Raw genomic sequence first — 14,170 nt, 5'->3', positions numbered from 1 at the left:
AATCCCAGCTACTCGGGAGGCTGAGGCAGGAGAATTGCGTGAACCCAGGAGGCGGAGGTTGCAGTGAGCCGAGATTGCACCACTGCACTGCAGCCTGGGCGACAGAGCGAGACTCCGTCTCAAAAATAGAAAAGAGAAAAGAAAGGGAAAAAAAGGAAGAAAGGCAGGAAGAAAGCAAGCAAGCTCAAGGGTTCTCGGCGTGGGCCATCCCCGAGGCCATCGGCAGATTTTCTCGCACTCTTTGCTCCACCCCCACGTGCAACAAGAACAACCGGCTGACGCCTCCAGCTTCCAGCGGGTCTAGAAGATGCGCTGCCCGGGGCGGCCAGAGCCGCGCAGAACAAACCGCAGGACGGAATTACCGGCCGCGCCTGCCAGGCTTGGACGCGGACTCGCAGCCAGGGCCACCGCCCTAGGAAGCCTCCCAAGCAAGCCGCTGCCCTGCGGCTCCCGCGCGAGGCGGAGTGGGCGTGGGCGCGGCCCTGGCGCGGCGGCGCGCGCGGGGTGAAGGGAGCGCGGCGCGCTGGCTGCGGCGACGGCGGCGGTTGCTGCGCCGGGTACTGGGGTCGCTGCCTGAGGCGCAGGCGCTGTGGACTCAGCCCGCCCCGGGCCTGGGCTGGCTGTGGACTCGTCATGGCGACCGAGCAGAGGCCTTTCCACCTGGTGGTGTTCGGCGCCTCTGGCTTCACCGGCCAGTTCGTGACCGAGGAGGTGGCCCGGGAGCAGGTGGACCCGGAGCGGAGCTCCCGCCTGCCCTGGGCCGTGGCGGGCCGCTCCCGGGAGAAGCTGCAGCGGGTGCTGGAGAAGGCGGCCCTGAAGCTGGGTACAGGGGCGCGGCGGGACGGGGCTGCGCGGGCGGCTGGGCCGGGGACCCCGCCTCGCCCCAAACGAGCGTTTCTCCCGCAGGGATGCGCCCTACGTGTCCCCGAGCCCTGCGTGAGGACAGGAAGAGGAGAGGGAGGGATGTTTCAAATATTGCCATAGCTTCGTTCCACCTTCTTAACTATATATACACACACACACACACACACACACACACACACACACACACATATTTTTTTTTCTTTCTTTCTCCTCTTTCCCGCTTTTTGCATTTCTGCCTCAGTTTGGGGAGCTCTCCTGGCGACATGGTCAAGGACTTGAGTTGTCCCTCTCTCTGCTTCGTCCTGCCCCGCAGCAGGGGCACCTGTTGAGTCTGCGGATTTGTTGATATTCGGTCGGAGAGGAGAGGAGGGCTTTGGTCTCTTGGAGATGGGAGTCTCCCTTTGCCTCGTGTTTTGAGGAGGGGAGAGCCAGCTTACGAGTTGTACTGACAGTGTCTTTGTGGCTATTCTGTTTTAGTTTCTTGTTTTGTGTGTAAGAATACTCCAGCAGTCTTCCTCTTCAGAGAATAAAAAGTGTGTATTTCTGGTTTACATGCTTACGTATTCTCTAAGCATTCAGGTAGCATATATTTATTGATAATCTAAGCATTCAGGTAGCATATATTTATTGATTCTCTAAGCATTGAGGTAGCATATATTTATTGATAATCTAAGCATTCAGGTAGCATATATTTATTGATTCTCTAAGCATTCAGGTAGCATATATTTATTGAGTGACCTTGTCCATACTAAGACCTGTCTCGAGTCTGGGGTGCAGGATGGGACAGAGAGGAGACAGACACACTGATCCTGCTGCCTTCGTGGCTGGGGAGACATCTGACTTACGACTCTGTGGCCTTTAAATTTGGCTATTAACGCCCCACCATAGATTTCCCTTATACAGACACCCATTAGAGTTCTGGAAATACTACATTGTTTCTGTTTAATCTACTTTCACACAATGCCCTGCTCAGAGTGCTTTTGTTCGTGGTTATGTACAGAAGACACCACGTAGGCTGGACTCTCCTACAGCTTTTGGTGCTGACACTACCAACACATAATTCTGACCAAAGAGCTTTTTGGTCGTTATTTTTCCAAGAGAAGTAATTTCACTATTAAAATATATGCTTCCATTTCTTCTTCCGGCTCAGCAAGATCGTACCGGTACAGCCTACTCACTTACCATATATAATGCCCAAATCAAGTTTTATTGTGGGGGATATACCTTCACCTATTGAGACCTGCATCACTTAGTTGAGCCAGTTAATTCCAGTTATTTTCTTATGAGCCTGTGTGTGTTTATATAGTGTGTGCTTTTCACCTCAGAGTTCTAATGTTTTTTGTTTTTGTTTTTGTTTGTTTTTTTGGCCATTCTTCTGCCTCAGCCTCCCGAGTAGCTGGGACTACAGGCGCCCGCCACCACGCCTGGCTAAGTTTTTGTATTTTTAGTAGAGACGGGGTTTCACCGTGTTAGCCAGGATGGTCTCAATCTCCTGACCTCGTGATCCGCCCGCCTTGGCCTCCTGAAGTGCTGGGATTACAGGAGTGAGCCACTGCACCCAGCCCTGATGGTTTTGATGTTAACAGTCAGTCCAAGACTCTACATCGCCTACAAGTGGATCATAGTAATTGTTTAGTAGTTGATGAGAAACTTTATTTTTTTAAAGACAAGGTCTCATTCTGCCACCCAGGCTGGAGTGCAGTGGCGTAATCACAGCTCACTGCAGCCTTGACCTCTGGGTCTAAGTGATTCTCAGCCTCCTGAGTAGCTGGGACTACAGGATATGCCACCATGTCTGATAATTTTTTTTTTTTTTTTTTTTTTTTTTTTTAGTAGAGACAAGGTCTTGCTATGTTGCCCAAGCTGGTCTGGAACTCCTGAGCTCAAGAGATCCTTGCGCCTTGACCTTCCAAAGTGCTGAGCCACTGCCCCTGGCCAAGAAACTATTTTTATGACATAAATTTCTTGTTGGAGAGGAAGTCTGGATAGTTAACTGCTCAGCATTTAAACTTGATTGTGAAATTGTCATGTTACACGGGATTTGTTATTTACACAACGCTTTTATTCGATTTTTTTAAAAGGTCAGTTTTTTAGTAACCTTAGTGTTAACTCAGTTTTCCTCATAATCTTGTCCTTTTGTATTACCTGATTAAAAACAGTTTTATCTTTTGTCTAAGCAGGAGAGCTAGCTTTCAGTATATCAGTGTATTTAGTAATTTGCTGTCACTGATTACTGTAAAAAGAAGATAGGAAGATGTAATCCTCTACCAGGATTTACTTTACTTCATTTGTTTCTTATTTTAGGAAGACCAACACTGTCGTCTGAAGTTGGAATCATCATCTGTGATATCGCTAATCCAGCCTCGCTTGATGAAATGGCTAAACAGGCAACAGTTGTCCTCAATTGCGTAGGACCAGTAAGTAATCAACCCTTTGTATCAGAACAAAGAATCCATTCATTTCTAGCAAAATATTCCAGAGGAACATAAGGACAGAGGACAGAATTGTTGGTTGAAGGTCTTAACCCCATATGGGGAGTTTTTTCTTCTTGGGAGGAGCAGCTGGAGATGACCAAAGTCTCCTGAGAGAGAGAGTGACAGGCTCTCCATGACGCTATCCTTAGGGCATGTGTGCTGGCTTGTTGATTGGTTACATCTGTGATTCTCAGACTTTTCTTTCCTTTTTACTATATGCCCCTTTGGTAAAAAATGTTTGAGTGTGTATCCCTAGTATATTTTTTATTTATAAATTATATTCTTGTATTACTGGGTAAATATATTTTTAAAATACACAAAAAGAAGACTAGAAAACGACTCATTTATTGAATAAATATTTATTGATACTTACCATATGTGAAATGCACTATCATAGGCACCTGGTGAACGAAACAGAAAATCCCTCATGGAGATTACATTCTTGGGGAAGACAGAAAAATAGGACTGTAATAGAAGGTAATGAAAAGTGCTTTGAAGAAAAGTGAAGCTGAGAAAGGAGAAAAGGTGTTGGCATATTGGTGTTTTTAGATGGATGGTCAGGGAAGGTTTCTGTGAGGAAGTGACATTTGAGCCGAGATCTGAATGAAATGAGAGCAAATTGCATGAACGTTTTGAGGAGAGACTTTTCCAGGGACAGCAGGCACAGAGGTCCTGAGATGCAAGTGTGCTTGGCAAGACCGAAGAATGCGACAGAGGCCAGTGTGGCTGGGCAGGGCAGAGAGGCGGAGAGTGGATCAGAGAGAAACCCAGGAGCTGGGTCATGTGGGATCTTACAGGCCATGGCCAGGATGTGGATTTTTTTTCCAGGTGTGACCAAGAGGCGTTGAATGGTTGAAAGGAAGGGTTTCATCTGATTTAAATTTGAAGTTCTTTGGCTTCTGAGTGGAACAGTAGATAACAAGGGATGAGCAATGGAATGGTCCAAGCACAAACCCTGGGGTCGTAGTGGTAGAGGTGCTGAGAAGTAGTTAGGTCCAGAGTATATTTTCAAAGGAGAATGGCTTTTGCTGTTGTACTGAATATGAAAAAGTCATCGAGTCACAGGCCATCAGACTTTTGGCCTGTGTAACAAGGTGAATGTTGGTGACATTTAGTGATCTGAAGAAGACATCACAGTTGGCAAGATGTTTAAAAATTATCTAAAATATTAATTTTTAATTGAGAGCAAAAGGGTTTTTGAATTGCTATTGAATAAAAGTGTTGTTGATTTAGATTCATCTCATTCTTAACTAGCTTGGATTCCATCCATGAGGTCCACTGCTCCACTCTGTAATGGATGCCCTCATCTATCTCCCTTGCCTTTTTCTCCTCAGTACTCTGGAAAAATCCCAGCCCTGGTTATTCTCTTTGCCTGCTCTTCACCTGAACATGAGTAACACAGTGTGGCTGGAGAAAAATGTATCCCCCTGCTAACTGGTCACACTTCAAATATCTGTTTACAAACCTCGTGTGGTGCTCAGCACCTCTGGCAGCTCTGCTCTAGTTCCCTCAGGAATCCTCTCTCCTGCTCTCTGAAGCAGCTCACAGCCTTGTTTTCCTTGAACTTTTAGTATCCCATCTTTCTTTCCTTGTTCTTATCTGATGTTTTTTTTTTCTTTTTTTTAAACTGTGAAAATAGAAGCTGGTTAATAACAGAATTTCTTTCTTCATCTTCCTACCACCAGATCTATCTACCTGCCTCCCTGTCTGCCAATCTGCATCGTACCCTGTAGTCTGCCATATCTCTTATTATAAGGAAAAACTGGTCCTCTTCCTATTGGGCACAGTTTTCAAAGACTTTATTATCGGGGGAACCAGCTCCCAATATTTCAACATAGGTTCTTTTCTATTTTCCCTAAGTGTTGGCCAGTCTGAGAAATAAAGAGAAAGAGTACAAAGAGGGAAATTTTACAGCTGGGCCTCTAGGGGTGACATCACATGTCGGCAGGTTCTGTGGTGCCCCTTGAGCCGCAAAACCAGCAAGCTTTTATTAGGGATTTCAAAAGGGGAGGGAGCGTACAAATAGGGAGTGGGTCACAGAGATCCCGTGCTTCAAAAGGCAATACAATATCACAAGGCAAATGGCAGAGCAAGATCACAAGGCCAGGGCAAAATTAGAATTACTGATGAGGTTCCATATCCCGCTGGGCACACGTTGTCATTGATAAACATGTTAACAGGAAACGGTTCGAGAGCAGACAACCAGTTTGACTAGAATTTGCCAGGCTGGAATTTCCTAATCCTAGCAAGCCTGAGGGTGCTGCAGGAAACCAGGGCGTATTTCATCCCTTATCTCCAACTGCATAAGACAGTCACTCCCAGAGTGGCCGTTTTAGAGACCTCCCCCTGGGAATGCATTCCCTTCCCAGGGTTATTCCTTGCTGGGAAAAGAATTCAGTGATATTTCTCCTATTCGCTTTCTGCAAGAAGAGAAATATGACTCTGTTCTGCCTGGCCCCACAGGCAGTCAGACCTTATGGTTATCTCCCTTGTTCCCTGAAAATCACTGTTATCCTGTTCCTTTTTTAGGATGCCCAGATTTCATATTGCTCAAAGACACATGTTTTACAAACAATTTGTACGGATAACACAATCATCACAGGGTCCTGAGGCAACATACATCCTCAGTTTACGAAGATGACGGGATTAAGAGCTTAAAGACAGGCATAGGAAATTATGAGTGTTGATTGGGGAAGTGGTAAGTGTCCATGAAATCTTCACAATTTATGTTCAGAGATTGCAGTAAAGACAGGTGTAAGGAATTATAAAAGTATTAATTTGGGGAACTAATAAATGTCCATGAAATCTTCACAGTTTATGTTCTTCTACTGTGGCTTCAGCTGGTCCCTCCGTTCGGGGTCCCTGACTTCCTGTAACACTTTATGTTTACAGTTACACATTGTCTTGTCAAATTTCTCCTCTTTACTGGATTATTTCCATCAACATTTAAATATGTGATATCTCCCATCTTTTAAAAAAAGCTGCTTGATTCCACATACCCTTCCAACTACTCTACTTTTTGTGCCTCCTTTTTAGCAGCCTCCTTGAAAGAATTCTCACAACTCACTATCTCTGCTTCTTCACCTCCTACCCTATCTTAAATGCCTCCTATTGGGCTTTGGTTTTCCTCCCTCCTCCAGTGAAACTACTCTGCTAAAGTCCCACCCTGTCAAATCCAGTCTTCATCTGAAAGCTTGCCGCATTCCATCCAGCTGACCCCTTTCTCCTTTCTTTTGCTCGGCTTCTATGTTGTCATCTTCTCTTAGTTTTCCTCCTGTCCACCAGCTTCACCCTGGAAGTCCTCACCTCCTCCACTGCGTCTTTATCCTCCCCACTCTAAATGCCTGAGGCCTCAGCGTTTAAGCTTTAGAACCTCAATAACCTCATTCCGGCATTAGGTTGCAGTAAAGTGAAAATGACTGAATGAATGAAGAGTGGTGCTGAGGCCCCCTCTGTGTGATGGAAAGTCTCCCACAACCCCCTCAGGATACCTGCTGTGTCCTGTCTTCAACACATGACCACTTAACATGGCCAGGGAATGGCTCGTAGTCAGTCCATATAGTAACTGTTAATAGAACGTCATGTTTTCCTTTGTGTTTTTTGTAAACATTAGCATGAATAAAAGTTCTGATATTTACTTCCACCCTCAGTGGATCGTTCTGCGCTTCCCTTGGGGGAAGACTACTTGGGAGACCACTGGGTTAGAAGATGGAGCTTTGAGGGCCAGGCGCGGTGGCTCACGCCTGTAATCCCAAAACTTTGGGAGGCCGAGGTGGGCAGATCACTTGAGTTCAGGAGTTCGAGACCAGCCTGGCCAACATGGTGAAACCCTGTCTCTACTAAAAATACGAAAAATTAGCTGGGCATGGTGGTGGGCGCCTATAATTCCAGCTACTCGGGAGGCTGAGGCAAGAGAATCACTTGAACCCGGGAGGCGGAGGTTACAGTGAGCTGAGATTGCACCATTCTACTCTAGCCTGGGCAACAAGAATGAAACTCCAGCTCAAAAAGAAGAAGATGGAGCATGGAGAGCAGGATTGCAGTTCTGACCTCTGAGCTAATTGGCCTCACTGGGGAGAAGTGTCTCCCCGAGATGAAGGATTGCTACTCTGACTGTGTTCACCTGTCTCAGACAAGCACAGGGAACTAAGTGAAGAAAACTCTAGCAAGTTCATAAAATAGGAATAAGTTAGTGAGAAGTCTCAACTCCAGATTACTCAAAGAAGTGGGCCAGATGTGACAAAATGCAGTAAAAGTAAGGGATGGGCAGACTGTGGCAAATAGGAAAATGCGTTTTCTTTCTAGAAGGAACTACGATTATTTTAATAAGCTCATTAATGCTTCACTGCAGCTTGCCAGTACTCGTAGATAAACTGCCTAGCTGATGGGCTCACTAGCCAGACATGAGAAGTGAGCCTGTGGCTGTAAGGCAGAGCCTGGAGGAGCTGGGAGTTGGCCCGGCAGAATGGAGGGAGGATGCTCCAGGTCGTGGAAGGAAGCACACTGGGTGTGAAGAAGCAGCATGCTTGGGGAATTACATGGAATTTAGGACTGCTGGAACATGAGAATTAAGGGGCTGTGGTATGATATGATGCTAAGGACTTTCTGTGACATGCTAAGAAGTTTGGACTTTGTACTATATACTGTAGGGTTTTTTTCGTTTTTGTTATTTTTATTATACTTTAAATTCTAGGGTACATGTGCACAACATGCAGGCTCGTTACATAGGTATACATGTGCCATGCTGGCCTGCTGCACCCATCAACCCGTCATTTACATTAGGTATTCCTCTCAATGCTATCCCTACCCCCGCCCTGCACCCCATGACAGGCCCCGGTGTGTGATGTTCCCCACCCTGTGACCAAGTGTTCTCATTGTTCAGTTCCCACCTATGAGTGAGATCATGCGGTATTTGGTTTTCTGTCCTTGCGATAGTTTGCTCAGAATGATGGTTTCCAGCTTCATCCATGTCCCTGCAAAGGACATGAACTCATCCTTTTTTATGGCTGTATAGTATTCCATGGTGTATATCTGCCACATTTTCTTAATCCAGTCTATCAGGTTTTAAGAGTAGATATGTTATAGGAGTGAGGCAGGAGGAAAGGTGACATCAGATTTTTATTTTAGAATAACAATTTGTTATGTATTTGGAGATGGGGCTAGCTGGCTGCAGTGTAACCAGTTAGGGCCTATTTGTAGTAAATTAGATGAGTGTTGACAGGGTCTGAACTAAGATATAATTGTGTAGGGGAGAGGAGACTGATTTGAGATATTTTTAGGAGACTGAATTGATAAAACTTGGTGACTTCCAGGATAGGTAGCATGAAAGACTGCTTCCAGATTTTTTTTTTTTGAGATGGGTCTTGCTCTGTCACCCAGGCGGAAGTGCAGTGGCACGATCTAGGCTCACTGCAACCTCCACCTCGCAGGTTCAAGCAATTTTCCTGTCTCAGCCTCCTGAGTAGCTGGAACTACAGGCTCATGCCACCACGCCCAGCTAATTTTTATATTTTTAGTAGAGACAGGGCTTCACCAAATTGGTCAGGCTGGTCTTGAACTCCTGACCTCAGGTGATCCACCCACCTTGGCCTCCCAAAGTGCTAGGATTACAGGCATGAGCCACCACACCCAGCCTGCTTCCAGGTTTTAACCTGAGAATTATGTGGGGAGTAATGCCATTAATAATAACAAAAAAGAAGCCATCTGAGTGCCATGTGCCTGGCCCTGCGCTAAGCTCTATGTATTCTCTTATTTCATCCTCACAACTGCCCAGGGAAGTGGATGTTGTTATTCATCACCATTCTTTGATTGAAGAGGTTGATGCTTAGAGAGGTAAAGTGACTTGCCCAAGGTCACACAGCTAGTGGCTGCAGAGCCTAGATGTTAGTCTGGCCTGACTTTAAAGCCCACACTCTAGACCACTCTGCTGTTCAGCCATTTGCACAGTTTTGTCTCAGAGTCTTCCCTCTTTTGAGCACATCAGAAAGATGTTAGAAGTGGGACCCAGGCAGGCTGAACTAGAGGCTATACTTTGTTTTTTATTTTTATTTTTTTGAGATGGGGGTCTCACTTTGTTGTCCAGGCTGGAGTAGAGTGGCACGAACACAGCTCACTGCTGCCTCAACCTCCTGGGCTCAAGTGATCTTTCCACCTCAGCCCTGCAAGTAGCTGAGACTATAGGCTCGCGCCATCACATTTGGCTAATTTTTGTATTAGGGACAGGGTTTTGCCCTGTGGCCCAGGCTGGTCTCTAGCTCCTGAGCTCAAGTGATTGACTCGCCTTGGCCTCCCAAAGTGTTGGGATTACAGACGTGAGCCACTGTGCCTGGCCATGTGTTTATATATATATATGCCATATATATATAGTCCTTATATGTATAATATATATATATAAAATATGTATATGGCCTATATATATAGTCCTTAGCATCATATTTTATATACACACACACACATTTTTTTTCTTAGAGAGACAGGGTCTCAAAGTGATCCTTCTGCTTCAGCCTCCCAAAGTGCTGAGATTACAGGTTTGAGCCACCACACCTGGCCTAGAGGCTACACATTGAAGCATGTGCTAGGAAGTGGAGGAGGAGAAATAGGTTTAGAGAGAGAGATGATGAATTCAGTTTTAGACTTGCTGAGATTGAGGTGTCTGCTAGATACCTTGCATCAAGACAGAAAATACAAATAATATACTGTTTGTATACGATGTTTTATAAGTAAGTGAGAAAATCAGGGGGAAGAGAAAATAAAAGGAAAACGTAGGCAAAGTGAAATTAGTTTTATGTGTGACTCATGCCACATGTCCTGTGCTCTCACTGGTCCTTTCTAACAAAAACACAGAGAGGGAAACCCTATCAGTGAGCAACTCTAGACATAGAGGTTGGAGGTCACAGCACAAATTTTATTGAAGTTGGGAGAGTGGGTAAGATTTCCTGGGAGAATGTCTGCGGCAGTGATTCTCCATCTTCGAAGTACACAAGAATCACCTGTGAGGCTTACTGAAAATGCGAGTTACTGGAGTCTACCTCAGAAAGCCTGATTCTGGGGGTCTGGAGTGGAACTGAGTGACCAGCATGCGACCCAGGTGATTCTAAAGCAGGTGGACCCGTGGCCAACTTGAGAAATTTTGGTGTGAAATAACCAAGAGACAGGCCACGAAAGCTCCAAATGAGTTTTAAAATGGATGTGTGCAAACCCTAAGGATCAACCAGGATAATCCACTGGGCGCAGAAAGAATATGGAGCTTCAACTTCTGTTTTAATCTCAACTTTAGTTCTATTTAAATATATTTAAAATGTGTATTTTATTTATTTGGTAGGCAATTTAAGTGATTTATAAGTAAATTCATATAGTTAGTAGGTGATGGATTGGGTCTTACTGCCTTGAAATCCTTTGTTCCATGATACCATACGGCCTCAGAAGTAAAGTTCTTCATTAATTTCATGTGGTTTGTTAATGGGAGGGTAGGAACGCGAATTTCACACACTTCTCCCAGTCCTGTAATTCCAGTGTTATCCGCCATTCTTGGTGAGAGGTGTGAGGTCTTGGAGTCAGGGAAGAGGACGGCCCATCTGACCTGTTTGTAAAGGTCGATTGTTGCATTGCCGTGTCTTTTAAGAGTGTCCCTTGTTTCTCAAAGGCTGGAAGAAAGAAACAATTTCCTTCCTCCATCTTTTGCTGCAGGAATGAATAAAGCAGAGGAGTTTGTGCTTCTAATCTACTTCTTCACAAAGGGAAAGACTTGTCATCCTTTGGAAATGGGACTGAATTCTGATGTATTAGCTTTTACATATGAAAATTTTTATTTTAATTCCTTCAGTTTGAATAGCAGATAATATGGGAAATCTAATATACAGGCTCAGAATATCTGCTCTGTTCAGTATCAAACTTATCCTTTGCAAACTCTCTTCTTCCTGTTTGTTTGTTTTTAATTTTGGCCAATAGTACCCCTGGTTCTTGGCCCCCATGTCCAGCCCAGCTAGTCAGGAAATCCAGTCATTTCTGCCTTTTTAGTGTTGTATGTCTCATCTTTAGTATATCATCTGTGCTATAAGTCTTATACCACTATCCTGTTTAAAATTCTCCAGGAAAGCCAAGTAAACCAGAAAGGATAAAGTTGAAACTTGTTAGCATGGCACATGTGATCCTTCCTGATGTGGCCGTAGCCTGCCTTTTCAGACCCATCTCTTTCCATTTCCTACTCAAGTGTATTTGATTCCTGCTTCAAGTAACAGGAACCGCTCCTCTTTCTTCACCTCTGCATTTACTTTTTCCTGTATCTGGATTTTTCTTTTTCCTGGAAAATTTTTATTTTTTCTTCAGGGTTCAACTCAAGGGAATCACTTGTATGAAACTTTTCCTTTTGTCTTCAGGTAGAGGTAAGCATACATTGCTCTGTAATTCCATCATGCCTTTATTTATTCACACTGTGAGAGATGTTATTGTGCAGTTATGTTATTTTCTCAGTTTATCTTTTTGTTTTTGAGACAGAGTCTCACTCTGTTGCCCAGGCTGGAGTGCAGTGGCGCGATCTTGGCTCGCTGTAATCTCCACCTCCCAGGTTCAAACCATTCTCATGCCTCAGCCTCCTGAGTAGCTGGGATAACAGGTGCGTGCCACCATGCCCAGCTAATTTTTGTATTTTTAGTCAAGATGGGGTTTCACCATGTTGGCCAGGCTGGTCTTGAACTCCTGACCTCAAGTGATCCACCTGCCTCGGCCTCCCAAAGTTCTGGGATTACAGGTGTGAGCCACTGTGCCTGGCTACTTTCTCAATTTATCTTTAGGCTATTTTATTAACAGTTGATTTCTTGATAACTAGGACTGTTTACTTCCAGGATTAGATGGCATTTTATTCATTTAAACTTGTCAAGCAAAAATAACCTCTGTTCTTTTTATTTCCCTAGTATCGATTTTATGGAGAACCTGTAATAAAAGCGTGTATTGAAAATGGAGCCAGTTGTATCGACATCAGTGGAGAACCTCAGGTATATAAAATGAAAAGGAAAAAATGTAGAATTAACACATAAATTTCTGTTTAATGAAGTGGAAATATTTAGTGCAATTTTGCAGACATATTTAGAAGCCGACAGCTCTTTCTGGCGTTCAGAGATGGTATTCGGATGGTGTTCCATTGACAGCTCAAAGGAGAGCACTGACGCTAAGGTCTTAGCTTCAGTTTTCTTGAATTTTTTTCCTCCCTACAACATCATTTCTTTTAGGTCCATGCTTATTATAGCTACTTCATGCTTTAAACTGAATCAATTAAAATAGCGGACTATGCATAATTCTTTGAATCTCATTTCTGTAACGTTTTCATTTTGAATTCCCTTTTAAAAATCAGGTACCTTTAGGCCGGGCACGGTGGCTCACACCTGCAATCCCAGCACTTTAGGAGGCCGAGGTGGGTGGATCATGAGGTCAGGAGATCGAGACCATCCTGGCCAACACGGTGAAACCCCATGTCTACTAAAAATACAAAAAATTAGCCGGGGATGGTGGCAGGCACCTGTAGTCCCAGCTACTTGAGAGGCTGAGGTGGGAGAATGGCATGAACCCAGGAGGTGGAGCTTGCAGTGAGCTGAGATCACTCCACTGCACTCCAGCCTGGGTGACAGAGCGAGACTCCGTCTCAAAAAAAAAAATCAGTTACCTTAATAACATTACAGAAAAATAAAGGTAGAATTCACTAGTGCAAAATCAACCTAAACATTTTAAATGTTCACATTATTGAATGCTTACCATATGCCCAACATTGTGCTAAGTGTTTTATGTAACTTTTAAAAAATATACCTATAGAGTAGTTATCTTCCTCCATTTTTTATACATGAGGAAATTAAAGCTTAGGAAGCTTAAGTAACTCGCTCAGTAATGCACCTAGTAGGTAGAAGAACTAGGTCTTCAGGAAGTTATGTGTTAACAGGCATTAAGCTCTACTACAGCCTTTGAAATGGTAACCTCATGTGTCTCTGTAGTAACTACTGATTATCATCATCAGTGTGCCAGTATGATATTAATATGTATTTGCAGTTTATCAATTGGCAAAATACTGGAAAATACCGAGAAAGTGTAAATTACCAAAATTGGTTCAAGAAGGAAGAAACAAACAAACAAACAAAAAAGGCCAGGTGAGGTGGCTCACGCCTCTTATCCCAGCACTTTGGGAGGCTAGGTGGGAGGATGACTTGAGCTGGTGAGTTAAAAAATTAGCCAAGAGTTGGTGGCACACACCTGCGGTCCCACGTACTCAGGAGAATGAGACAGGAAGATCACTTGAGCCTGGGAGGTCAAGGCTGCCATGAGCTATAATCACTCCACTGCACTCCAGCCTGGGCAACGTAGTGAGACCCTGTCTCCAAAAAACAAAAACAAAAACAAATTCGCAGGTTATTTAAAATAACCCAGAGTGTAGAAAATGGTGAAAAGCTTTCAAGTCATCTATAAACTATGATACAAGTAGTATCGAACCCCCCGCTTTTTTTTTTTTTTTTTGATACAGTGTCTCTCTCTGTCACCCAGGCTGGAGTGCAGTGGTACGATCTTGGCTCACTGTAACCTCTGCCACCTGGGTTCAAGCGATTCTCCTGCCTCAGCCTCCTGAGTAGCTGGGGGTACGGGTGCACACCACCATGCCTGACTAATTTTTTTATTTTTAGTAGAGACAGGGTTTCACCATGTTGGCCAGGCTAGTCTCAAACTCCTGGCCTCAAGTGATCCACCTGCATTGGCCTCCCAGAATGCTGGGATTACAGGCATCAGCCACCGTGCCCAGCTATAACATCAAAACCTAATAAGGAGTTGGGCACGTTGGCTCATGCCTGTAATCCCAG

The 14,170-nt window shown here is 44.5% G+C and overlaps 1 protein-coding gene across 1 annotated transcript in view; it reads left to right on the top strand.

The window, feature by feature from the left end:
• Positions 1–478: 478 nt before the first annotated feature.
• The window catches only part of SCCPDH (saccharopine dehydrogenase (putative)), a 48,089-nt gene continuing 34,397 nt past the window's right edge, over positions 479–14,170 (top strand). The window contains exons 1-3 of the mRNA XM_003267342.4: positions 479–823; positions 3,169–3,281; positions 12,248–12,328. Of these exons, the coding sequence (XP_003267390.2) occupies positions 634–823; positions 3,169–3,281; positions 12,248–12,328 (384 nt within the window). The 5' untranslated portion in view covers positions 479–633. The remainder of the gene's footprint in view (positions 824–3,168; positions 3,282–12,247; positions 12,329–14,170) is intronic.

Source organism: Nomascus leucogenys, chromosome 5 (assembly GCF_006542625.1).
Source record: "Nomascus leucogenys isolate Asia chromosome 5, Asia_NLE_v1, whole genome shotgun sequence".
Taxonomy (NCBI): domain Eukaryota; kingdom Metazoa; phylum Chordata; class Mammalia; order Primates; family Hylobatidae; genus Nomascus; species Nomascus leucogenys.
This window is presented reverse-complemented; position numbering and strand designations above follow the sequence as displayed.